The following is a 25,479-nucleotide window of genomic DNA, read 5'->3' as shown; positions in this document are numbered from 1 at the left end:
TTATTTTGTCTACCAAACTTTTGCAATGTGATTTACTAGTAATTCATCCACAACAAAAGCTTCCAGAAAAAAGAGGCAAAAGACTTCAATGGCGCCTTGAGAATCCTATTCGAATGGTTTACCATGTGCATAATGCGACATAGGCTGTTCATAGAGAATGCATGTCACAGTAAACCTTGTTGATGCACCATTGTCCGATTCATGGATTAGCAAACAAAATGCTAAAAAGATAACCCTTGATTTCAATAAAGAAAATTTTCTACACAGGGGCTGACGCTATATTTTAAATCCGCTAAAATAAACGGAAAATTAACTACAAGTACCAACTATTCCAGCTGAAAAAAGTCTCAATCAGTTAAAATAGGGTCATCATTAGACATGAGTTTGGAGATAAGCTAAAGGAGTCACTGACAGGATTGCCCCATGATACTCCATAATCTCGCAATCCTGGTTCTTTTAATTGCTCTTTTGCCACAGAGCTAGCTATAGACATCTGCAACATTAAAAAAAAAATGTAGCAATTAGACAGTGTAGTCATAGAAGAAGCAATCATTTAATCGTCAATCACTATTAAATGACGAAATAAATGTTTTCATACTCCATACATATTCATCTTCGACTAAAGTATTTGCAACTAAAACATCCCACTCATATTGGTAGAAAACAGACATTTAGGCTAAAAGCAACTGAAAACAGCAAGATGCTGAATACTGATCCGCAACAAACATCAAGATGCTAAAGTGAATGTTTGTATACAATTATTCGTAAGTATCAATTATATCCAGCACACAGTATTCATGGCAAACCAAAGGTGTTGGAGCTGATCACGGTACCCAATAATCATTTTGATTCTCTATTGCATATTTCCTTAGTGTCATACACACTAAAGTCTGTTAGCTACACATCAAGATTAAGTATTTCAAAACCAATGCAGAAGTTCGCACCAAGACCTAAGACTTGATATCCAGTTGAATAGTCGAGGTGTGCATCAAGCTGGCACTGACACCACCACCAACAACATACCCAGTGTAATCCCACAAGTGGGGTCTGGGGAGGGTAGGATGTACGCATACCTTATGTGAGTTCTGACACCAGTGCCATAGAAGAAACTGCATCGAGGCCTGATGTGATGCTCTAATTTCAGCCCTTTGACGTTTCTCAAATCCTAATTGAATTCTAGAACTCACACTATTTCAGTGGGAGACATGGAATGCAGTCATGCTCTTGAGTCTAGATGTAAGAGCAAAAATTTCTCATCTCCTCAGGCATGAAACACCTGGCTCTGGGCATCTAGTGGTCCAAAGCAGGACTGATGAGTTTGGGTTGGTGAAGGTCCAAGGGACTGGACTGTCTTTGGTCAAACTTTTTGCGTCAAAAGATCAAGGCTAGCTAAATGGCGTTTCTATTTCCCTTTTCATTCATAAGATTTGCCTAATCTTCAGTTACATGTATGCAGCATTGAGCACAAACCCATCAGCAAAAGTTAGAAGATTCTATTTAAGTGGAGAAAGGTAGACAGGGGGGTTCATTATACACCGAGTGTAGAACCTTGCATCATTGGGCCCTCTAGGATTTCTTATCAAGAATAAAAAAGTTAGAAAACAAACAGCGGCGCTAAATAATTGATACAGATACCTTACTCATTTGGGCTCCGAGAAGCCCTTGCTTTTGGCTAAGGTTTTTAAGTACCTCATTCTCCCAGCTCCCTCCCCCAAAACTACAAATTCAAGAACGCTACTAGAACATTAAATACAAGTATACAAGAGAGAGCAAGACTGACTTACCCAAGCGAGAAAATGCAAGATTGACTCTCCTATCACTTGGAGGCTATAAAAGAAAATTATTCCCCACGTCCATAGAAGAAACAACAAAATCTATGATGTGGTCCTAGAGCGGGAAATTGAATTTATTCCGATGTTTATCATCTCCAGCCCATCGAATGCAAAGAAAATCAGTGGTTGGATAAGCACATCTTACCCTACAGAAAGAGTGAAGCAACTTCCTTGACACTCTTCATGAAGTAATACCTAGCCAATGATTTATCTAGTTCTCAGACAACTAACTCATGCCTACAGTTCTACACAATTCCAGAATTCAGTTGAGGATAAAAAGCCTGAAATCCCATTCAATACCATCAGTCCGTAATCATGAGTTATATTCACTTACACTATGCTAAAGAAGCAAATGTTATTGGACAACATCTTGTTACAGAGTTCAGTAGGAAAATTTGGAAGTACCTATACACCGCGCCTCCCTCGTAGTTCCTTCAGTCACAATTCAATTGTAAAAATTCACTAATTGATATTATGGACTTTATCAATCTTTATTCCACAATTCAAAACTCCCCTAGAAAACCTGATATGCCAAATCTCACTGGAAGAAAAGAAACACAAAATCGATTGTCACTGTTCAAGCTTTTATGCTTTTTATTTACAACAATATCAGCAAGTACATGGTATATATACTCAACCCCCCCCCCCCCCCCTCTTTTCCGGGAAAAAAGAAAAAGAAAAAAGGAAACATGGTCTATATAAAAAAATTGTTGGAACTAAAGAGAGTTGAGATGAACAAAGTACCCTTTTCTTAATAAGTAAGCTGAGAATATACATATCATGTCAAACCTAAGCAGTTGCTCATGTCATTCAAAAGAAACTATGATAATTTGATAATAATCATCAGCATCAGGTAAGCAATCATCTGACTATTAGTAATGATGTCATACTGTCTAACCCATACTAAGCATCTTAATCTTTTTTTTTTTTTCCCTTCAGAAAAGACAAGTATAGTCTTAATCCTTTAATAAGTTCTAAGATTATTAACTTTCCTTGGCATGGATATCAAAGCAAAGAGCATAAGATCCGATCCGACCAATCTAAATAGTCTGGGTTTTTTGTTACAGAAGGCAAAGACCCCTTTCAAAAACATTAAAATAGGTCCTTAGGCAGATATTAAGATTAAACTTGAAGCAGAGCACAAAGGAACATCAAACACTTTGAAGTGGGACAAATGGATCCTTCTTGAAACACTTTGAATGGGACACAATAACTTGCAAAAGGAAAAACTAGTCTCCTCTTTTTGTGCAACCTGCAGAGAGATCTGCTACTACCTATGTTGCTCGGACTCGGGTGCAGGTGTCTGACACGGGTGTGGATCTAGAGGTCGGATCGTTTGTGATCTAAATTTTAAGATTTGGGGGTACGGATCCAGATACGGGTGGGGGGATTCGGCTAAAAGAATTCAAACATCTTAAGAAAGAGTTTTATGTCCAAATTATGAGACATTATGTGGAAAACTTACAAGGTATTCCAAGGAGAAAATATTGATCAAGAGGAGAATCCCAGGATGAGATAAAAGGAAAAGGACTGACATAGAAATTCCTATATACAAGCTATTCCATTTTCTTCAAATTCACTTTAGCTTTTGTCTTGATTACAGAAATCATTACTATCTATCCCGAATTTCTCCGTCGATTTTGGTCAAAGTACCCAAAATCAGTTGACCAAATCCGGTACGGATCCCACACCCATACCCACACCAACGTCGTGTCGACACGAGTGCGCCACTGAAAGTGAAGAATCGGAGCAACTTACGCTACTACTGGTCATCAGATAACCGAAGGACTACTGTTGAAGGTGTTGAATAAAAAAGTAAGAGATTGCCATGTCCTCTTAAAATTATAACACTTCCGTAATCTCGACAAATGATGGCATTTTATCATTTTGGAACAGTAGTCTGAAGATTCCAATTACAAGTTGGTCTGTGAAATACTGGGAGAAAATGCCTTCAAGCATACAACCACCATGAAAGCTATCTACAACACCATTCCTAAGATGTAAGTTCCGAACATTCTTACTTTAAGTACATGAAGAAGCAATCCTAGCGGTTCAGACCCCAACACTGGAGACCAACAACAACAACAACATACCCAGTGTAGTCCCACATAGTGGGGTCTGGGGAGGGTAAGATGTACGCAGACCTTACCTCTACCTTTATAGGGTAGAGAGGCTGTTTCCGATAGACCCTCGGCTAATTATGTAAAAGGTAAAAGTAGTAGCCATCTCAACTAAAAAGCAATAACTGTAAAGAGAAAGAGGGTTACATCCCTGGCTCCAAGTTAAACATGTAAATCACCAAACACCTTAAAAATTGTCTCAAACAACATTTAGATGCACATTAAAATTTTAAATATAGGTTCAACTATTATGGCATGGAATATAGCATGTTATATTGAGTATCATCTTACTATCCCGCAAATAAGTTTCTTATAGCTCAAAACCAATTAGAAAATGAACTGAAAGCCTTGCTTAAAGAACTGCTTTAGAAATATTTCATTCTTGCAACTGAAAATCAGTGGTTTGACATCAGTACTTCCAGGCTTCTAGCAACTATTAGCATCAGTAAGTGTACCAATACGTTCCAGTAGAAGTTCAAGACCTGCTCCACACACAAATCAGACAATTCTCATGCAAAATTCACAGCTCAACAAATAAGCAAAAAATAAATAAGAAGCAGCTATTTCATGATTATTCAGAATCAAGAGATCAAAAACCAACATGACAGTTCAAAGCTAATTTTCAGCATCCACAAAAAGCTGCTATGGACGACAATCCATCAGAAATTAACAAAACCAAGGCTGTGGCTTTTATCCCATATTCAAATACTCAGTATAAGATAAAGAATTGCAAAACGCACAACAACTAATACAAGACAAGCCACAATGATGATCAACACAAAACTTCAAGAGTTATTGCTGCTGGATGTTGCACATAACAATAGCCGACTAATAAATCAATCAACCAGGCTTCAATTCTGCACTGATACTAATCCTTTTTAGTTTGTGCACTAGTGGGTCCTAGTACATTCCAATACTTGTAGGAATTGCCTATTAAGAAATGATAGGAGTTCTCTAAACCTAGAGGTTCTGTAAAACTACACTCTCTAAGTCTCATACTTAACCCTAACCGACGTCAACGGAAGTGTAACAACAAAGTTAATCTGAATCCCAACTAGTTAGTATCACCAAAATAGATCCTTCACTTTCCATATATTTTAATCTAAGCTAAGTTCCCTTTATTTAGAAAGATTATAGACCTTTTGAAACGGGTCTCCTCTATTTTATGCTAGGTTTAGCTCTTTTCTTTTTCGCACCTTAAATCATCATAAGATAGTGCATTTAGATGTCTACTGAGGTCATAGTCAAACTTTTCAAGTGACATCTTATTTTATTCTCCACAAGTCTACTTGCACCATTTGTACATTTCTAATTTTGATCAATCGTATATAACAGCCTCAAAATCTATTACACATATATGTAGGTCTTGGAGGCACAACAGAATCACTACCGTATAATTAAGAACACATAAATCATCGAAAGGAACTTAATATCAGCAATAGTATCACAACAGGATTGGGAATTTAGAAACTAAAACATTGAACACTTTTATCACTTATACATATACACATGCTACTACAACAACAACATCATACCCAGTGTAATCCCACAAGTGGGGTCTGGGGAGGGTAGGATGTACGCATACCTTAACCCTACCTTTTGAGTGTAGAGAAGCTATTTCCGATAGACCCTCGGCATAACAATGCATTACCAAAATAGGCTAGAAGGAAAAAAATAATGACAGCAAATAGACAAGATAGACACAGCCAATGACGCAACAAGTAACAATAAAAACGAAGTAAAAGAGACTACACGGGCATGCTAAGCCAACAAGATTTGAACTTTCACATCAATGAATGGAAAAAAAGAGCAAATAGCTTCATGAGAAATCAAAAAGTTGTAAACTTCATGAGGGTAAGGTCTTCGTACACTCTACCCCCTCCCCAGACCCCACGTGTGGGATTACGTTGGGTATATTGTTGTTGTAAAACATTGAACACTTATATCACCAATACATATACGCATGCTAAGCCAAAAAGATTTGAACTTTCACATCAATGAATAGAAAAAAGATCAAAAAGATGTAAACTTTAGTATACCATCAGACCCCGACCGCTTAGTATGCTTAATCTTTTCAAGCTGGACTTGTGTATCCATAAACAACTGCATCCTTTGTACTTCCAAATCCTTAGCAAATTGCATCCTTTGCTTCTCCAACTCCACCATTTGTCTCTGTTTCATCCCTTCAACTCTCTCATATATCTCTCCAAATCTCTCTATCGCCTTCGCTAGCTTCCTTATCCCACTATCCTCCTCAACCACCTCCACATCATCATCCTCCTCCACGTCATCATCATCATCATCATACTCCTCTTCCCCACCTGCCGCTGCTGCAGCCGCCACCGCCGAATAATTCCTCCTAAAATACGACTCATCAAACGCAGGTAACTGCCGTTTCTGCGGCAAAATAACAGGTGTCACCACCGCATTGGCTGTCATCGGTCGGCGGTAAGGCAACGGCACTCCCATAGGTAACGGCGGTGTTGAAACCGTTACGGACGTAACTTTCTTATCGGAGTTACCGATTAACATATCAAGCCGTTGGAAGAAAGGCCAGGATGAAGTTAGGGTTCCGTTAGATTCAACGATTTTCGCCTTTTCAGCTTTATACTTCTTTTTCAACGTATCAATCCGATTCTTACACTGCACATCGGTTCGATGAGTTTTCTTCGTATGTCCATGAAGGGCATTAACGGAGTTTGCCACATCTTGCCAATCCTTTTGACGGAGATTTCCACGGTTCAATTCCAGATATCGCCGTCCCCAAGCATCAACAAGAGTCCATGTAGCATCTTCACTCCAACAATCCTCACGGAAAGGTAACGGCCTAAACGGCGCCGTTATCTGTGTGGATGATTCAGTAATTTCACCCATTGATTATTAAGAAGAGAAGAATAGGAAGAAGAAAGGGTGATTTGAGAAAGAGAAGGGGGAAAGGGGGATAATAAAAAGGGGGAATCGCCGGTTGGCGAGTGGGAAAGCGCGTGAAGCGCATGAGTAGGGGAGAGTGAGGGTACGGAGATGATGACATAAGGATATAATTTTTACTCGGTGAAGTCGCCGGGAATGGCGCGTGATGTTACGAGAGTGATTAGGGAAGTGAAGGACGGCAATGGGGATGCGCTATTGCGTAACGTTTGTTTGTTTCAACATTGGAATTGTTGATTTTGATTTTGAGGGGGTTATTTTCTGTTTTAATTTTGATAAAACTTTTCAGGTAAGTGTAATATTTGTCGGGCGTGAGTGAGTTTGATGTGGACGGAACGGAACGGAACGGAACGGAGAAACGGGAATGGGCTGATGATGTCTACTTGTTTTTAAGTTGGAGAAAAGCAAATTTATATCTGAAAGGGGTCTGATTTAGCAGAGCCCGTTTGCATTAGACTTATAAATCATTTTTTAACTTATATACGAAATGAGTTGCTATTTTTTTTAACTTATTATTTTACTAAAATAAATAGTTTAAATTAAGTTAAAGAATGCTAAATTTGATATCTCAACTTTTTTTTTTTTTTAAAAAGATTTTGAAGAACAACTTTACTTTTTATACTTTATATTCATTAATTCATACTACTGACTTTTATCTAAACACATAACTACTTATTTATAAAATAACTTTCGGCACTTAACTTTTTTTCACCTAATCCAAGCGGGCTCTTAGACTGGTCATTTTGCTAAAGTTGCTATTTTGTTATTTTACCCTACCTTTGATATCAATTTTTTTCTTTTAAAAGATTTTGAGGAATTTGAAAATGCAGCTTCATACTATGACTAAATAATTCTGTACACTGTTAGCTCGCTTACAACTTCTAATTGAAGTTTCGAACTAGGATGCATCAGGTGGGAAGTTAGTTGGGTCATTTGCACTTTTGTCCTTATTTTGTGTACTAGTCTTTAATTTATGCACCTCGTAACAGAAAAATTTTGCAGGTCATAAATTTATATTTTCGTATTATAATATTCCACAAGTTATACCCTGACATGACTTAAGTAGGCATAAGTTCGATCGTTAAAGGCCAAAAATTAAAGACTAACCCATTTTAAGGGGAAAACGTGCAATTTTATGAGTTAGTAGGCATGTGCTTAAAAGATATCTCATCTATGTTAGGATGTTAAATTTTACTTCAGAAAAAGTATTTATCTCTTTGAGTAAGTTGCTTTGGCAATTACTTTTAATCAAATTCGTTGGAGACATTGGTTTAGATGAAAGATTCATCTAGCTCCTCCATGTTATGTTTCAAAGAACATTAATTTCCTAGGCAATAAGTAGAGCTAGACATTTGATAAGCATCTATCTCTTCATGTTACTTGAAACTGTTATTTTGCAATTATAGTACTGTTTATTCGATTCTTCAAATTGCGATTAACAATTGAAATGTATATAGCTTATGGATCTCGACACTTTACGGCATTTCATCAAGCCTATTCTGTCCTTTTTTTAACCTTTAACATCATTTTTCATTCTACTGTTTACTACAATTAAAAACACCTTCCAATTAATTTAGCTTTGTCAAACAGATATTTAGCTAACCATCTCTTCGTCAGCTTTGAAAGTATGAAACTAGTAAGGTTATAAGGCAGGCTTCCCACACAGAAGGCTCAAAACTTTGTGGGCTAAGCCAAACCAAGGCCCACTTCCATTGGGCTACTTTAGAGTGACATTCCTGCCAAAACAACTTGGACTTATTTACGAAAATGACCCTTCTTTAGGCCACCATTTAGATTTTATTTCTATTTTTAAATATTAGACTATCATCTGACATTTGCAATTCGTCGTCAAATTTTAAACAGTAGTTTGTTGTTTTCTTGTAAGATTTCAGTTTGCTCAAAAAGGATCTTTAGATCATAGTCTAACATTTTCCATAAGATTTCAATTTGTTGGAAAAGGATCTTTAGACTATGATATAAAAGATTCATAAGTTACAAGAGAAATAAATTAGGGTCATTTACTAAACAGCTATCCCACAAAGAGACAACTATGAAAATTTAACAAGTTGTACATCGAAAAATTAGACGAATTAGCTTCCACTAGCAAAATTGATCGTCGAATCGCGTATTGCAAAGTGTGAAAACTTAGTTATGATGGCATTGTAAATACGTTCCAATCATACTGCATCCGTCAATGTAACATATGTTCCAATGAGAAGAGAAAGTGTGACCTTCTTGTCAACTACAACATATTCTTATAGTGACTAGTACTCGCCTTTTAGTTGTTAGCCATTTTGTCACGAAGGCAACTCCATCATCAGTTCTCCTTTCTCCATCTAAAGTACAACCTCACACAAAAAGTAAAGCCAAAATACATGAATAAACTCCTTTCTCCATCTCTCTTAGTGGAAAAAATATGTAAAAGGAATATAACAAAGAGAAAAAGAAAACGAGGGGAAGGATTTGGTCAGTTTCATGGCAGAACGTGGAGAAGGTGCCATGCACTCCTCTTTCTAACCCACAAAGAGAACATATTAAACTAAATAAATAAATAAGAAAAAGAAAAGTAATGGGGCATTAATTTTAGTAGTTAGAATAATTCAACGAAAAACAGTTAAATTAGTCATTCTGGTATGATACCTATGCTTTTCCTTTCTGAATAAAGGTCATTGTAATATATCCATGTTTGGTTTTTTGTTCCAAATTCATTGCCCGTGGCTTACAGTGGCGGATTCAGGATTTTCACTCAGGGTGTTCGGAAAAATAATTGAACCTAAATATACACTGTAATATATGTTCAGGGTGTTCAAAAATTAATATATTTACATAAATACAGAAAATTATTCTAAATATACATTGTAATTTTTTATCCAGGGTGTTCGGGTGAACACCCTGGGCTCTTGGTACATCCGCCTCTGGTGGCGAACACCCTGGGCTCTTGGTACATCCGCCTCTGGTGGCTTATATATGTTGGGAATAACCTGGAGCTAACTCAGGTTTTGTCTTCTAAAGAGGAATATTTCAAGTTCTATGATATAGATCAATTACTCCTAAGGAGTGGAATATATGGTGGAGTAGGTGAAGTATTCAAAATTCATAAACCAAATAAACTCCTTAATTATATGTAAAAAAGTTTATAAATATGCATCTTTTGGCACTTAATTTGTACCCAATCTTTTGATTTTTGTTGTTATAAATGATTCAGTACCTAAACCCTATAATTAAAAAAACATCGGCTTTATGCATGTTATTGAATAAAGGGTTAGATATTTATCAACGTGACAAACCGAAAACAGTCTTAAAATTGAATACGGAAGAAAGGGGAAAAAGGTAGAAGAAACTAAAGGGAAGATGGACCAATATTTGCTCCTATAAACTTAAATTTATATTTGCAAAATCATAACCATAAAGTAGAATAAACTTAAAATTTCTCGACCCCGTTTATGAGCTGCCAGTTTTGTAAGTACTGATGATGCCATGAAAAATTTATATATCTTTGTCCAAGTTGTATATACACTTTGAATAATTGACATTTATTTTAAACTAGCAAAGTATGCCCGTGCGATGCACGGTACTCAACATGGCTGATTTGGTTATTCACTTTAGTTCGTCTTTAAGATTTGTATTTTGTAAACAACTTCTAATAACATCCCAATTGTTACTACTATATATAGCAACATATACAAAATGTACTTTACGTATCATGATCATTTAGTTATAATTAAAAATGGAGTTTAAAAGTTAAATATATCTACTAACATTAACGTTAATGTAAGTAAGTTTCATCCATTTTAAACCATTTTCTTTTGTAATCTCAAACATATATGATGAAAGTCTTTGAGATGGAAAGAATTGTATTTGGTTTTCACGCAATTATTCTAACTTGATATTTCTATTTGTAAGGACGGATCCACGTGTATCCGAGGGGTGTCACCCGACACGGCTTGATCGGAATTTTTATTTATTTATATATGTATAATAATATTCAGACAAAAAGATTTAGAGAAATACCAAAGAGATGCCATTGCTTAGCACTAAGGTGTTGGTGGCTCGCTAGTTGGGCGCTTTAACAGATTCCATGAGGTCGTGCATGCGATCCCTGAGTAGCATATTTTTAATTGTTTTTTCAGGCTTATTCTTTTCTAATTCCAAATCTAAAAACAAAGAAGCCACAAAGATTTTATCCAACTGGCAAACATCATTTATTGGCAATATGACATTTATCTATTAAAAAACATCATTTTTTTTGCATTGGAATTATTATTTTTCTTAAAGCGCAAATGGCTAATGGACACTCTTTTTTAACCGAAGGGAGTAATATCTAAACCGAGCTAAAGCCTGCAACTCTAAAGGCAATTGTTGGTGTTTTATGTTGCTCTTTCAAATGTAAGTTCTTTTAATAGTTTTTTTTTTCATTTTTTTCTTTCAAGTTGGAATTTCTTGAAAACATTCATCGTTTACTTTTGGTGGATTTAATAATTTAATTTATAATTCAGCTTGAATTTGTCTTTTTTTTTTAAAAAAAAAAAATATGACGTCACTATAATAAGTTATTTATATTTCGCTTCTTTAAATGTCGACACTGCTAACAAAAAATTTTGCGTACGCCATTGTTTATTTGTAAATATAAAATATAAACATGATAACTAAATACATTAAGATTTTCTTTGTTGTATATGTGTTTGTCCTTTAAGGTAGGGGGTAAAGTCTGTGTACACCCATCCTCCCCAAACCCTACTTGTAGAATCATACTGAGTTGTTGTTGTTCTTGTTGTTGATATTTTATTTTAATTGTACTTATGGTGTATAAATTTTATTGTGAATCTCTTTTTCTTCCTAATAATTTAGCATGAATCTTGTAATTTGAGCCTCATGAAGTACTTCTCCAATGTACAGGACTGGAAAATATTATCTCTTACACACATAATTTCAACAAATTCACATTTAATCTTTTGATCTCAAAAGAGGAAATCAATTTTATTTTTAAAATAAGCAAAAAACATATCGGAATGATGAATTATAAATACATGATATTATCTATTTCTGATTTGAAAAAGAAAAAAAAAAAACATATACTATTGCACAATTTACTTGGCGAATCAACGAATATGATTTTTCAAAATTCAATTTGTCCTGTTTGATACAAATAGAAAATCTCACAAGGAATTATATTCATATATAACTAACTTTTTTCTACCTATCATTCACTTTGTTTTTTATAAAAGAAAATGAAATGGACTCAAAAGTAGTGCTCTCCGGCCCAATTAAGTGTCTTACTTTTCTTTTTGGTTGGCCCAGAAAGAGTGTCACTTTCTATATTTAGTAAGTTGACAATTCAAATATCATATCTGGCAAGTTTAAAAATACAACATTTAAAGGACATTTTAGTACATGACTACATTATATACATCTTTAAGATTACAAAATTCAAACATTTCCTGTTATTTCTAAATTTTATGCCTATTTAAATTAAAACACTTAAATTGGGGACGGAGAAAATATATACGAAGAAGAAAAACGAAGATGATGAATAAGGGAGGAATCAAAACCTTTAAACAATGGCGAAAAGCAAGAAAACAAATGATCTATATTCAATAGTGCATTGGTAATATGGACATGTGTCCCACCTCCAAAGAGCAAGTGTACTCAATAACTAAGGAGGTTAAGGGAAGAAGTTCCAACAGTTGATGGGCAGAGTTTCAAGAGCAACTTTTTATTTCCAAATTTGCCCCCATTGGTCCCACCCTTTTGTACAATTTACTTAGCTATTTGTATACTTGACATTGCAGTGTTCGTACAGCTTGGCCATTTATATAGATTAGAAATTTGGAAGAATATGAATAGAACTATTTTGGATATATCATTTATTAAATATTAGTACTAAATATTAAATGGGCAAGAAAAGACCACATATATATTCGAAAATAAAGTCATCGAGAAACCAACATAGCAAAAGGTAAAGACACCGACTTCCTCAGAACCTACGCAGCAGGTAGAGGCTGTGATTTAATTTCATATTATTAAATTATCTTGTTGTCCTTTGTCTTATTCATTTTGTACTTCTCTTCTTCTATATATGTATATAGCATATACAGAAAAAGATAAAATAGATTAGACTTATTACGTGTATAGCCGAAAAAAGAAGCGGAAATGGGCAAGTTATGGAGTTTTTCATAGACTTTGACCCATAATACTTGTCGTATAGTACTGGAACTATACATGATTTAAATGTTGTTATATTATTCCCCCCAAAAAGACTGTTTCAAGAAATTTCGTTGCATATACTTCGTCATAATCTACTTTAAGGAGTTGACCATATCCGATTGGAGAGCATTAAATGATATATACATGTTTTTGACACAAGAGTTATCATAAACAGTAAAGAGAGAAAATTTTCCTGTTTTTGAGGAAAATGGTCTCTTCAAATAGCTAGAGGAGTACACGACTCCACTTAGTTGGGTTTTTTCTAAATATCAAATGACCGAAAATTTTTGTTGAACTCGAGCCAGTCTTAAAAATACTCTTTTGATAAGAAAAATTAAGAAACAATGAGGATTTTAATTGTTCCAGAGAAAATTTATTATTTGAATCGAATGAGGCATCACCTGAAGGCGTTAATAGTCATGAGTTATTGTACTACTAAAATTGCAAGTTTCTGTTAGAAATTAGCTCATCTTTAAGGAGCTTCATACGAAAAGTCCCCAAGAATGTTGAGCCAATTTTCGACGAATGCATACAAGTTAACCAAGTAGCCAAGCTAATTAAATTTCATCTCTCCTTTTAATTTCTCTATTAATTTCAAGTTAGCTGGGTCACTAATTAGAATCATCTACAGTATTTATTTTTACTCTGCTCCATCTAATTAGTTCCATCAGCATTTAAAAGATTCGTCATATTATACTATTTTCCACGGACCATTATCTTATGTAATTTCTTTTATCTTTTATGGGATTTGAGACCAGAACTCTTGAATTTTTCGTTAGCGCAAGTTCCAAACATTTAGAAGAAAATATCTAAAAACTGGATACAAGCTGACAAAATCCGGTATTCTGATATTCTTCCTTCACTCAGAAGAAATCTAAGCAATGATCCAATGGATTAAATTCCAAACAATTATTATGCCAGCTTTTGGCTGGCCCCCAATTTAGTGGAGAGAGTTTCAGAAACTCAAATGAATCAGAATATATGGGATCACGAACCATTTCCATTTGTCACCCCACCAACCCCCCAAAAAAAAAAAAAAAAAAAAAAAAAAAAGAATAAAGAGTTCAGTTAACTTTATGCACCAACGATGTAGTTTGTAAATGGTATTTACATAGTAATTAGATTACTTATAAAATAATTATAACTAATTTTCTTAATAAATTTTAATCATTAACTAGTTAAAAATGATTATTTAACTTGTTATTATAAGTTAAAATTCACTTATAAATAAAAAGAAAGTTGTTACACTATCAAAAGATGAACATGACCTGTTACACACAATAGACTCTGGCCACTGGCTGTATGCAGTGATAATGAAGTTTTTAAAGGATTCTAGCTATTGACATTAAAGATAAATTTATTATATACCGTCTGTCTACATAATTTTTTATAGTATTTTCAGGTCACTTGAACAATATTTGCAGATAAACCTCCATATATAAGATAAGAGATCTTATTATATTATAATCTTAGAAGTAATATATAGTTTCCGCTCTCTAGTCTTCATGGAACAAAAGGACTGCTTTTGAAGGACAACTCTACTTCCCACTTACGCATAAATCACAATGCAAGCTAGAACTGCATTATTCTATGCTGTCGAAAAGCATAGTGGGGACAATTGTTCCATAAACATTATAGCTTAAAGTACCATTTGATCATCTTAACATATGGTAATATTTTATATTTATATACTTGTATAAAGATAAGAAAGCGTATTTGTTAGAAGGAAAAGTACATGATAGTCTAGCCTATAATATAGTTGTTAATAGGCTTTTCGGCCAAATGCAAATCTTGATTTCAAGCAATGATCCAAAGAAGAATCATTTTCTCTTGGAGTATGTTTTCTCTTGGAGTACTTTCGAGTATAATTATACTTTTAATCCCACATGAGTCATGATTTTCTTTCTTTTAACTACTCTAATGAGATCTAATGATGCACTGAGCATCAGATTTCATAACCTGGACCACTTTAATTTAAGAGCGTAATTTTTAATCAAATTTTTTATTGCATGATGAATAATTTAGTCATTAAGCCGCTTATGCATTTTGTATAGCTAATGAAGGTGGGTGATATTCTTCTGGGGGGAAAAAGAGAATGCACATTAGAATTTTTCCTTCTCGATGGAATAAATTAGTACTACTATAAGTTACTCTGCAAAATAAAACAAGAAAACAAAGTATTAATAGCAACCTTTTTCTTTTCTAGAAGAAATTGATCGGACATTTGACAAGAGCATTGCGCCAATGCCGACACATTAGGGGAACCACAACCAGGAAACAAGCAGTTCGACATAGCTGATATTAAATGTGTTACTGTATTAAAGAGAAAATAATTTCCAAATAAAGTCATAAGATTGTGTCACTTATGTTTACAGAATTACTGCTACTATCACTTTCACCTTCTGATTGAAAGTTTGAAACCATCCAACAGTTTCGGAGGGGACGGGGTGGGGGGTTTCGGGGGTGGGGGGAGTATGTACGGGTAAGAATTTATCATAAGTTAATTAAAATTAGTTAAAAGTCAATTTATCATAATCCTTTTTTTTTTAATGTACATTTAGAGTCAACAATGTGAGTTTGCTCAGTCACCAAGGTGAACTGGCAAAACAAAGTAGAATAGGGATTTATTTTATATACACTTCCAGTATCGAAAAAAAAAACCATTATTAAATCACTCAAGATACTTACAAGTATATAAAGCCTTCATGAAATGTGAGAATTGTAATTTAAAAATAAAACATATTATGTTCTACAACAAGTAAAAGTTGACTAATGATGTATAATTTTTTTACACTTTACTAAAAGTAAATTACTGAAATTTTTGTATCGTGTTCAATGACAATCACTTCTTGCAGATATATCTGTTGATCCTACTTCTTTAAAAAAAAAAAAAAAAATCCATTCCATGCTCTAAGCATTAACATTGCGGCACAAATTACTCCTTAATAAGAAATCTAGCTAGCTCTGACACATAGATTTTCTGATTAACAAGTAGTAATTAAATCATTATTAGTACCAAAATTCAAACAATAATACAACTTTCATTTTTGGGGCATATTATTGTTTTCTTCCTTCTATGCTTATTTACAACAACAACAACAAAACGATTCAAAGTTCAAACTTTCCTTGAGAACCTTTACCTTAGTGAAGAAAGTTCTTGATTAAAAAATAATAATAATAACAAACTCCCATTGATTTAATTATGCTTCATGATTTGCAGCCTCAGAAATGCTTTCTAAATGAGGTCTCCATACTCCAACTCTTCCTCTTCTTCTATCTCTTTGTGTTGAGACTTTCTCCGACAAAATTTCACTCAAATACTGATCATTAGACACCATCAAATTATTACCGTTACTATTATTGCTATTACTATTACCATGATGACCTAATTGTGATGATGATGAAGATCTTGTTTTCTTCTTCCTTGTTGTAGTAGTAGTTGTTGATGATCTTGAACGATTTTTTTCACTTGAAGAAGAAGGAATTGGCATGAGGAAATAAATCTTGCCACGTTTAAGTTCAGCATCAGGAGGAACTATGACAATTCTTGGACAAACTCCACCTCCTTCTGAGGAATAATAAGATGATGATGGCTTTTTAAGAACATGTTTAGGGTAAATCTTCATGATTTCAGCTGCTTTAACACTCCCACTAATCTCCTCAACTTTTCCATTAGCATGAACTATTCGAATCACATCAAGTGCCCCACATGGTAGTATGCAAGATATGCAACATCTTATTGTGTTCTTCATGATGGCTAGCTATTTTTATTTTGTATTTTCCAAAAGAAGAAGAAGAAGGAGAGGAGGAGGAGAAAGGAAAAAGAGAGAGAAAGAGAAGTCTCTTTTCTTATGTTTATAATGTGAGCAAAAGAAGAAGTGAAGAGAGGGGAGGGATATTGTATAGGTATCAATATCAATCAACTTGGTATAGTTTTTTATTACTAAAAATAATGATTTTATTATATGCTTTTGGGGACTTATCGGCTTTTTTTCCCTTCTCTATTTGTGGATACTTTTTTAGGGTGAAATACAAAAATAGTCTTGAAAGTAGGTGGTCTTGAACTATCCCTTGCACCTATTATAGGCAACAATTTTGACTTGAAGGTTTGTTCGTGGAGCAAGCGAGGGTAAAAAATTCAAGATCACCCATTTCAAGATCACTGGGTGTAATTTCATGCTTTTTCAGGTGCGGAGCTAAAATTCGAGTTACAGGTTCAACCGAGCCCAGTAGTTTTGGACCAAAACCCTGTATTTGTCTTAAGAAATCCATTAAATATGTTAATTTACAACACAATATTTTAAAAGGAATAGAATCTTGAGCCCATAGACTTTCAAATTTTGGCTCCACCTCTTATTTTTCTTTAATTTTTCTCTGTTGGTCTTTTGATTATTTGTTTTTTTTTTTTAAAAAAAAAAAATCACTTCTTTGGGTGGTTGGATATGTATGGCATGAATAATTGCACCTAATTTTGTACTTTGCCTTTTGTATCCATCATTCAGGGCCCTTTGCCATTCAATTCCATTCCCTTATAGCCCTTAATTTGCTGAGTTCAATAATGGGAGTTGGCTGAATATGCATGAAACTTGGATGACCCCATCTTTGTACATGATTGGATTGCCATGTCAGCACAAGTGGGGCCAAGTACATTTGCTTGACCGACCGCGTGTCTGAATCAGAATTCAAAACCTGTCTATCGGCATTTGGTTGAATTATCCTGGTTTAGAGTAGGTGAAGAGGCTAACTAATGTAGGCCTGTAGGGTCATTGTTCAAGAAAGACACAAGGAGAAATATTGTGATGGAAGAATAGTTAGTTTTTTGGAATGGAGAAGGTTTCATTTGGTCCCTAGCTCATCAGGTTTAATTATGAGTGAAAAAGAAATTGGGGTTTCTTGCTATTTGTTGGAGTGGGTGGAAAAAGAATTAATAAGGAGATATGGGGCATAAAGAGAGGTTCTTTTGATAGGAGTATTTTTGTGATCTTTCAATATTTCCAAGCAAATCATGTGGGTTTGTGGTTTTCATGGGAAAGTGAAGTGTTGATGGACTCCTTTTACTCATCTCAAGTAAAGAGTGGATTTAGGTTTTGGATATATAGTGCTTTGACTAATGTGAAGTTGCTTGTCCTATTTACCTTAGAAACATGAACTTCTAGCCACAAAACCATGTGCAATTTTTTCCATCATTACCCAATTTCACTAGGCAAGAGAGGGAAAAAATACACACTATCCAAATCTCAAATCTAGTTGGACTTTCAAGATTTCACTTTTGAAATTGAATTTGGACAATTTTATGATTCTAAGTCCAAGTACTCTATGTTTTTCAATTATAGTAGTATATTCAAATCCAACATCATAGCACAAAAGAAAGTTCAATCTGATATACACATCCAAAGTGAAAAAAGTTGTAACATGATTGATTTGATGTGCAATACATTGTCATATAATAATGGACCATGACATTGATTTACTTAGGGGGCCAAGAAATGAAGCTTTGCTTAGAGCAACAAGGTAAAAAAGTGCTTTAAATCATAGATAGTTTAAACCTTATAAATCAAAAATCAATTTGAGTTCTTGCTTGGTTAATTTTGGTTGTCCCATCAAAGTTATGGCCCAGTCATTAAATGGTTCAGATATGGATGTTAGCGGGCAACATGTGAGAGGATGGAGAGAAGGGTCCATATGGGGTCTGAGAAATTCAACCCCGGGGGGGGGGGTCTTACTTTAAGACATGCATCAATCCTCATTATAAAATCTAGGATTGAGTACTTAGATTTATATGGTTGATTAAGTGACTAAAAGTCTATGAGTTTAACCTATATACCACGACTCTGAGAAAGACTTTTTATACTATTAGTGTAGTTTTACCCATTGTAACATATTATTTTCCCATGCATGTTTTGCAGGTTTCGATACAAGAATTCTATAAAATTTAACTATAATTAGCTTTTACATAACCTAATCTGTAATGCAACTTTTGATATAAATAATAATTGAGAAGACACCTTTTTTATAAAAAACCTTTTAGATAATGTTAATGCATATTAGTTAACTTATAGTCTATTATTAGAGGTGATTTTGGGTAACAAGAAAAGGAGAAAAGTGAATTTGAGTTTGAGATGGATCATGGGCTGTCTGATAACTTTCAATAATTGGACACTAGTGATAGGAACTCTTCTCTACCATAATTCTAATTTGCCAATCATCTTTCTTTGAGGAAGTTACAAAAAGGGAATTTTATTACCCTTCTGACATACTTATCAACTTCACTTTCCATACTTGTGTGCAGGTCTCTTCCATCTCTCTCTCTCAGAAAATTCCCTTTGTTTCTGTTGGATGCTCCTATCTCTGTCTCATTTTCTTTATCCTTTTACTTTCTTACTTTATATTATTATCATACGTACACAATCAAGAAGAAACATTTAAAACGTTAATTACCCCCATGGCTCCATCTGTGACAAAGAGAGTGTGTTTCACTCTTTGTAAAACATAAAAAGTATTGGCCAAAACTTAATTTTTTTTTCTTAAAAATGCATTTTCTTAAAATTCCTAAATCTCTTCCACATTTAGTTTTAAAAAAGGGTTTTCCACATGTTAAGAAAATAATTAATTTTTTCAAAATTTTATAAAAATTCAGCTTTTTTTTTCACATTTTGGCAAGAAAAATACTTTTCCGATTTTATTTGAAAAATAAAAGTGTCTAAGAAAATCATGAAAATCAAGATTTTTTAAGACATTTTAAAAAAATAATCAAGTTTTCCATATTTTTAACAAATCCATTTTTCCATATTTAAAAAAAAAAAATAATTTTTAATTTTTTTTTTGTTTTTCAAAAAACGGTTTTTAAAAAAAAAAAAAATTTTCTATTTTTTTTTATTTAAAAAAGGGTTTTAAAAATCCTTTTTTTAAAAGAAAATTGGTTTTTTAATCCATGTTTTTAGTTTTTTTTTTTTTTTTTAAATGGGTTTTAAAAAATCAAATTTTCAAATTAAAAAAAAAGACTAAAACTCATTTTTTTTTAATGAAAATTCTTTTTTATTTTTATTTTAAAAAAAATTGACACGTTAAATTTAAAAAATTAAAAAAAAAGAAAAGAAAACAAATAAATACACACATGTGTGAGGAGTGTATGTCACTCTCTATGAGAGTGACGTCGAAAAAATTAATTATTCCGTTTTAAATAAGTTTAGGGGTAATAGGATTCTTGGGTTTTGAGACTTTGCTTATCTTTATATTATTATCATACGTACACAATCAAGAAGATCAAAAGTTTGGCTCCATCTTAGAATTGTTTTGTATATTGGCCATAATGCAATTTCCTATTCTTCCAGCCCATGACTACCTATCTAGCATTTGAGACCTTTTGATTTCTTATATCTGTCATATTTTGAATCAATTTGTGCACACATTCACTAATTCCACAGAATACCTGCTATGAGAGCAGGAGCATTATTTTGTAAATTGGCCATGATGCAATTTCCTATTATTCCAGCCGATGACTACCTAGCATTTTGAGACCTTTTTTATTATTATCGTCTTGTGTACCGATTTATTATCCACTAGATTACATTATTTGGTTTTGAGACTTTCTCTTAAATCATCTTAGCATTTTTGCCTCCGCTAAAATTTAAACCGACTCATAACCTATTTCATACACACAGTTTTTTCGAGACTTCCTCTTCCTAGAATTACTAGACAAATGGAAGAATTTATGTTTTGTGCACCGATAATATAAATAATTTTGAACTATCATAAATTGACATATCTAATAAGCGAAGGGGCGGGAGGGGCGGGGGTCACAGGACGTCAACATGCCTGCTTGGCATTCCAGGGGCATTTCGATCATTTTAGTCAAAATGGAGCAATGTGGTTCGCTGAAAAGATATCTAACTGTAGCTGCAATATAGATATTTAAGTGAGTTGACCAAATTGCCCCTTGCTTATCTCATCATACATCACCACATTATACAAAAGTTTTTCTAAAGACGTGGGTCCCATCTGACTCTTTGTTCTACAGGTTTGCTATGGCTGATGCTGCTTTAATGACTAATGGGTGTAGCCTTGTACATTCCGTAAAATCATTTGCCTTCCGTAGGATAATTTGTTCTGCCGTTTGATTTACGTTAATTACAGTAGATGTAAATTAAAAGGTTGGAAACTACATAGAAATACAAATAAGTTTAACTGTTTCTTTATATATCCAAATAGCCAGTAGATCTATTTAATTTGTTTCCTTATTTACTCAGGCAAATCTTATAAGGGGCAGTCAACATTACAAAAATCAGAAGAAAAAAATCTCCTACTACTGTAGGATAATGTATGATAATTAAAAATAGGCTTAATGCATATGCAGCCCCCTGAACTTGTTCATTTTTTTCATTTTGGCACCTCAGCCAAGTGTTGTTCCTATTGAACTCCTGAACTCGTCCTCAATTGTGTCTATCAAACACAATCTGCCTTACATAGTATTCTATCTTCAATGTAGCAACATGCTAATATATATTCTAATTTAATTATGCCATTTTTTATCTAAGATTAGCAGCAAATGAGAGAGAAAAAAAGAGTAAGCTCTTAATTAAGCTAGCAGTGAAAGGGCAGAACCAATAGAAACCGACACATCCATGACCTAAAGAATAGCTTACCACACGTCTAAAATATTACTTTACCTTCATTACCACAATTTATTTCTTGCTTCTAATAAAAATCAGATTTAGAGGGTTTGATAGACACACTTGAGACGAGTTCAGGAGTTCAATAGAAACAACACTTAGTTGAGGTGCCAAACTGAAAAAAAGGGACAAGTTTAGGGGACTGCGTATGCATTAAGCCTTAAAAATAAGTGTACATTTTTTTATTTTTTTTTTATAATTAAAGAATTTTATTTACCAAAGTAGTATTTACAAAGCAAGGTTCCAAAACTGAGCAGAACTTGGACAGAAGGCCCCAAGTTTGCAAGCATCATATCTCCTTCTATCCATCTACTAAGCTAGTTATTTATTACAACCTTATGGATAGTAATTAAGCTTCCTAAGTTATGTATCTAATCTCCTCCTTAGAGCTCCCTTGCAGACTACTTCCTGAATGATTGATCTGATAATGAGGTAATGTGGTCTGTCTTTGCTTTGGAAAATCCTTGTGTTCCTCTCTTGCAACACTTGGTATATACACGCAGCTAGTGTCATTTTATAAATCACAAAGATGGCAAAGACATTCCCATTTGTGTGTGCTTGTACCCATTAGAGTTCACCTAGCCAATCAAAAACTGATCTAGTAATGCCTTGCCATTTCAACAATTTGCTTCATACAGCTGCAGAGAAAAAGCAACTAAAGAACAAATGGTTTATAGTTTCATTAGCTACATTGCAAAGGGCACACAAGATCAGTAGTTATCCCCCACCAAGCTAATCTATCTCTTGTAAGCAATCGTCTTTGAGCAATTACTGTCACAATAAAACTCCACTTAGGCAATCCACCATTATTACATGTGAGTCTCCTCCATTGCGCCTTTGAAAAGTTTCCTCTTAGTAGCAAATATAACTTTTTGATAGAAAAGGAATTCCAATCTAGTATCTCCTCAACACTCAGTCCAGTAGTTTGTAAATACTCTTTTGCTTTAAGTATTTTCCGGACTACCGACGATGCTTGTTTGGGTGTATGCTCCAACATTGGTTGATGCCTCCCATAGTAAATGTGGATTCATTGTACCCATAGCCTATCCTTTTTCTTGCAAAGACACCATAATAACTTACAAATAGCTGCTTTGTTCCAAGTGTACAAATCAATGACATTATAGCCACCTGCTGATCGTGGAAAGCACACAGTGTCCCATGCTAACAAGGCCTTTTTGGACTGCTCAGTACCTCCTGTCCATAAGTAAATTTTGCAAGCTGCTTCAATAGCCTTCAAAACAAATTCTGCAAGCTGCTTCAATAGCCTTCAAAACTTTCTTTGGTAGTAGAAATATTTGTGACCGATACACCTGAATCGAAAACAACACTGTCTTGATTAAGAGTAACCTCCCGCATATGAAAGAAATTTAGAGGTCCAACTATTAATTCTGTGAAGGATTCTGTCAAGAAGTGGTTGATACTGAGAGATGGACATCTTCTTTGAACTCAATGGAACTCCCAAGTATTTGAATGGGAGTTCTCTTTTTGAAAAATGAAGTGTCTGCAGTATATCCAATTGCTCTTCTTCTGGCACACCTCCAAAATAAATGGAGCTTTTGGAAATATTGGCAATAAGGCCCGATACACTAGAAAATCTTGTGAAGCATTCATAAATCATCTGGACTGATAACTTATCTCCTCTACAGAAAAGGAGTAAGTCATCCGCAAAACCCAAATGGACTAAATGCATCCTCTCACACTTAGGGTGATAATTGAAGTTAGGTTTAGCACAAGTGACTTCAATAATCTAGACAGATATTCCATTGCGATCACAAACAAATAGGGGGACAAAGGATCCCCCTGTCTGAGACCTTTCCTAGCTCTGAATGTAAGTGCACATTACAAATTTCATTATGTAATCATCATTTATCACTCACTCAAAAACACAATCTAACAACAACAACAACAACATACCCAGTGAAATCCCACAATATGGGGTCTGAAGAGGGTAAAGTGTGCAGACCTTACCTATATCGGAAGATAAGGAGGTTGTTTCCGAAAGAAAAAACACAATCTAAATTGATAAAAAAAAAAAATGCCACCAAAGAACTGTTTTACGGTTAGTTTATGAGTTAAGTATCACAATAATTTGATAATAACATATTCTATGTTTTCATTTTTTTTTAATAGTAAATATTTTTTCAAAAATTAAGATAATCAATTTATACATAGAAAACAATATTGGGCCCGTGCATACCACTAGTAAAGTAATAACATGCGATAATTAGTTACGTAAATCGTACTGATAGTGTAAAAACGATTCTTGTGGCCGTACTTGTATAACTTTATGCATAGAAGACGTGCCTCTTTATCTTTGTATTTCATTTGACGACAAATAGAAGAAAGAAATAAAAACGCCACAAGTAAGCAAACTTTGATACTAGAGTCAACCACAGATGCTAGCTAGCACCTGATAAGGAGAGAGAACTTTTTTATTTTTAAATCTCTTAGGACCTATCAATCTAAGCCATTTGATGAAATACTGCCCTATACTGGAAGAAAAAAGTACATATACCTTGTGAAAAACATATTTGATAATCAGGAATCAATTGGTACTTCAACAACTCTAGATGCTATTGATGAAGAGGACTCATGCATGTATCTTCTGTATGGTACCTATCAACGTCTCTTTATTTAATGGGTGAAAGATTAAGGAGAATAAATTTGAGAATTTTAGACTCAAAGTACCTTTTTAATTCAGCTCATGCATTAGTGGGGAATAGTCAAAAGAATTTTGTTCAATATCTTTGTTGAACTTAACTTTTACATACACTAACAATGGGGAAAAAAAATCACGCTATCATATCCTTAAAAAATGACTACATGTAATTATCCAGAACAAATGAAATTAATAACTTAAAAAGTAATGCATACAATATACTACAATAGGTCAAATGACGATGTAGTGTAAAAATTCTTTACACTGTCGACATATATGAGTTAATTCTAGCATTTTTTTACTATTAATTCTAGTATTTTTTACTACACTGAAACACTACTGACATTGTGTACCATCACCAAGGATTGTGAGGGGGTGAAAAGGATATCTTCGCCCATAACTACAGGTTCGAGTTCGAACACTCAAAATGGAAAAAATTCTTACAAATAGGTCTTGCACGGCGCGAATAATGAGTCTTGAAAAGCAGACACCGAACATTGAATGAAAACCAAAAAGAAGAAGGTATTGTTACCAAATTTTGATTGATATAATTTTTGTGAGAATTAAGTACCCTATATTTCTTCGATCTGATCCTTCATGGAAAACTGAGGAGACCTTTAATTGGGGAAAGAATTAAGTATGTGTTGCATAAAAACGATCTTCCTCGTGCTCCGCTGACTTCGATTGGACATCAAATTATATTTGTTGCTACCATTTTTGAAACCATAACACAATCAAATGCGCGTCCATTTGTTCATCAATTTGAGGTCATCCATAACAACTCATCAACATAAGTGAATATTCTATTAGTAGATAAAACATTATAATATTCACTAGTAGTTTCTTATAAGTAATTTGACTTGGAATCATTTGATTTTCTTCCAATTATCCTGCAAAGTAGGTGTACACAATATTTTGATTGAAATAAATAGAGTTTCAAAAAGTTGTTTACAACTGTATCCTCCACATAGGTAAGTGAAACGTACATTTTTAAGTTCCAATTAATTTGACATTGAGTTCTTTTATAATAACTGACCCTTCAAGCAAACCTTTTCAACGATGCCACA

The 25,479-nt window shown here is 34.0% G+C and overlaps 1 protein-coding gene across 1 annotated transcript; it reads right to left on the bottom strand.

The window, feature by feature from the left end:
• Positions 1-219: 219 nt before the first annotated feature.
• LOC132044218 (trihelix transcription factor ENAP1-like) lies at positions 220-7,249 on the bottom strand. The gene is made up of 2 exons (XM_059434706.1): positions 5,992-7,249; positions 220-493 (listed from the first exon to the last, which is right to left on the bottom strand). Exons 1-2 carry the CDS (start codon positions 6,824-6,826, stop codon positions 480-482), a joined length of 849 nt encoding a protein of 282 aa, XP_059290689.1. The 5' UTR covers positions 6,827-7,249; the 3' UTR covers positions 220-479.
• Positions 7,250-25,479: the final 18,230 nt, after the last annotated feature.

This window comes from Lycium ferocissimum, chromosome 2, assembly GCF_029784015.1.
Source record: "Lycium ferocissimum isolate CSIRO_LF1 chromosome 2, AGI_CSIRO_Lferr_CH_V1, whole genome shotgun sequence".
In the NCBI taxonomy this organism is placed as follows: domain Eukaryota; kingdom Viridiplantae; phylum Streptophyta; class Magnoliopsida; order Solanales; family Solanaceae; genus Lycium; species Lycium ferocissimum.
The sequence above is the reverse complement of the archived record's forward strand: the minus strand, read 5'-3'. Positions and strand labels throughout refer to the sequence as shown.

Coding starts and splice junctions, on each gene's coding strand:
- LOC132044218 (XM_059434706.1), bottom strand. CDS start 6,826: ATGGGTGAAATTACTGAATCATCCACACAGATAACGGCGCCGTTTAGG.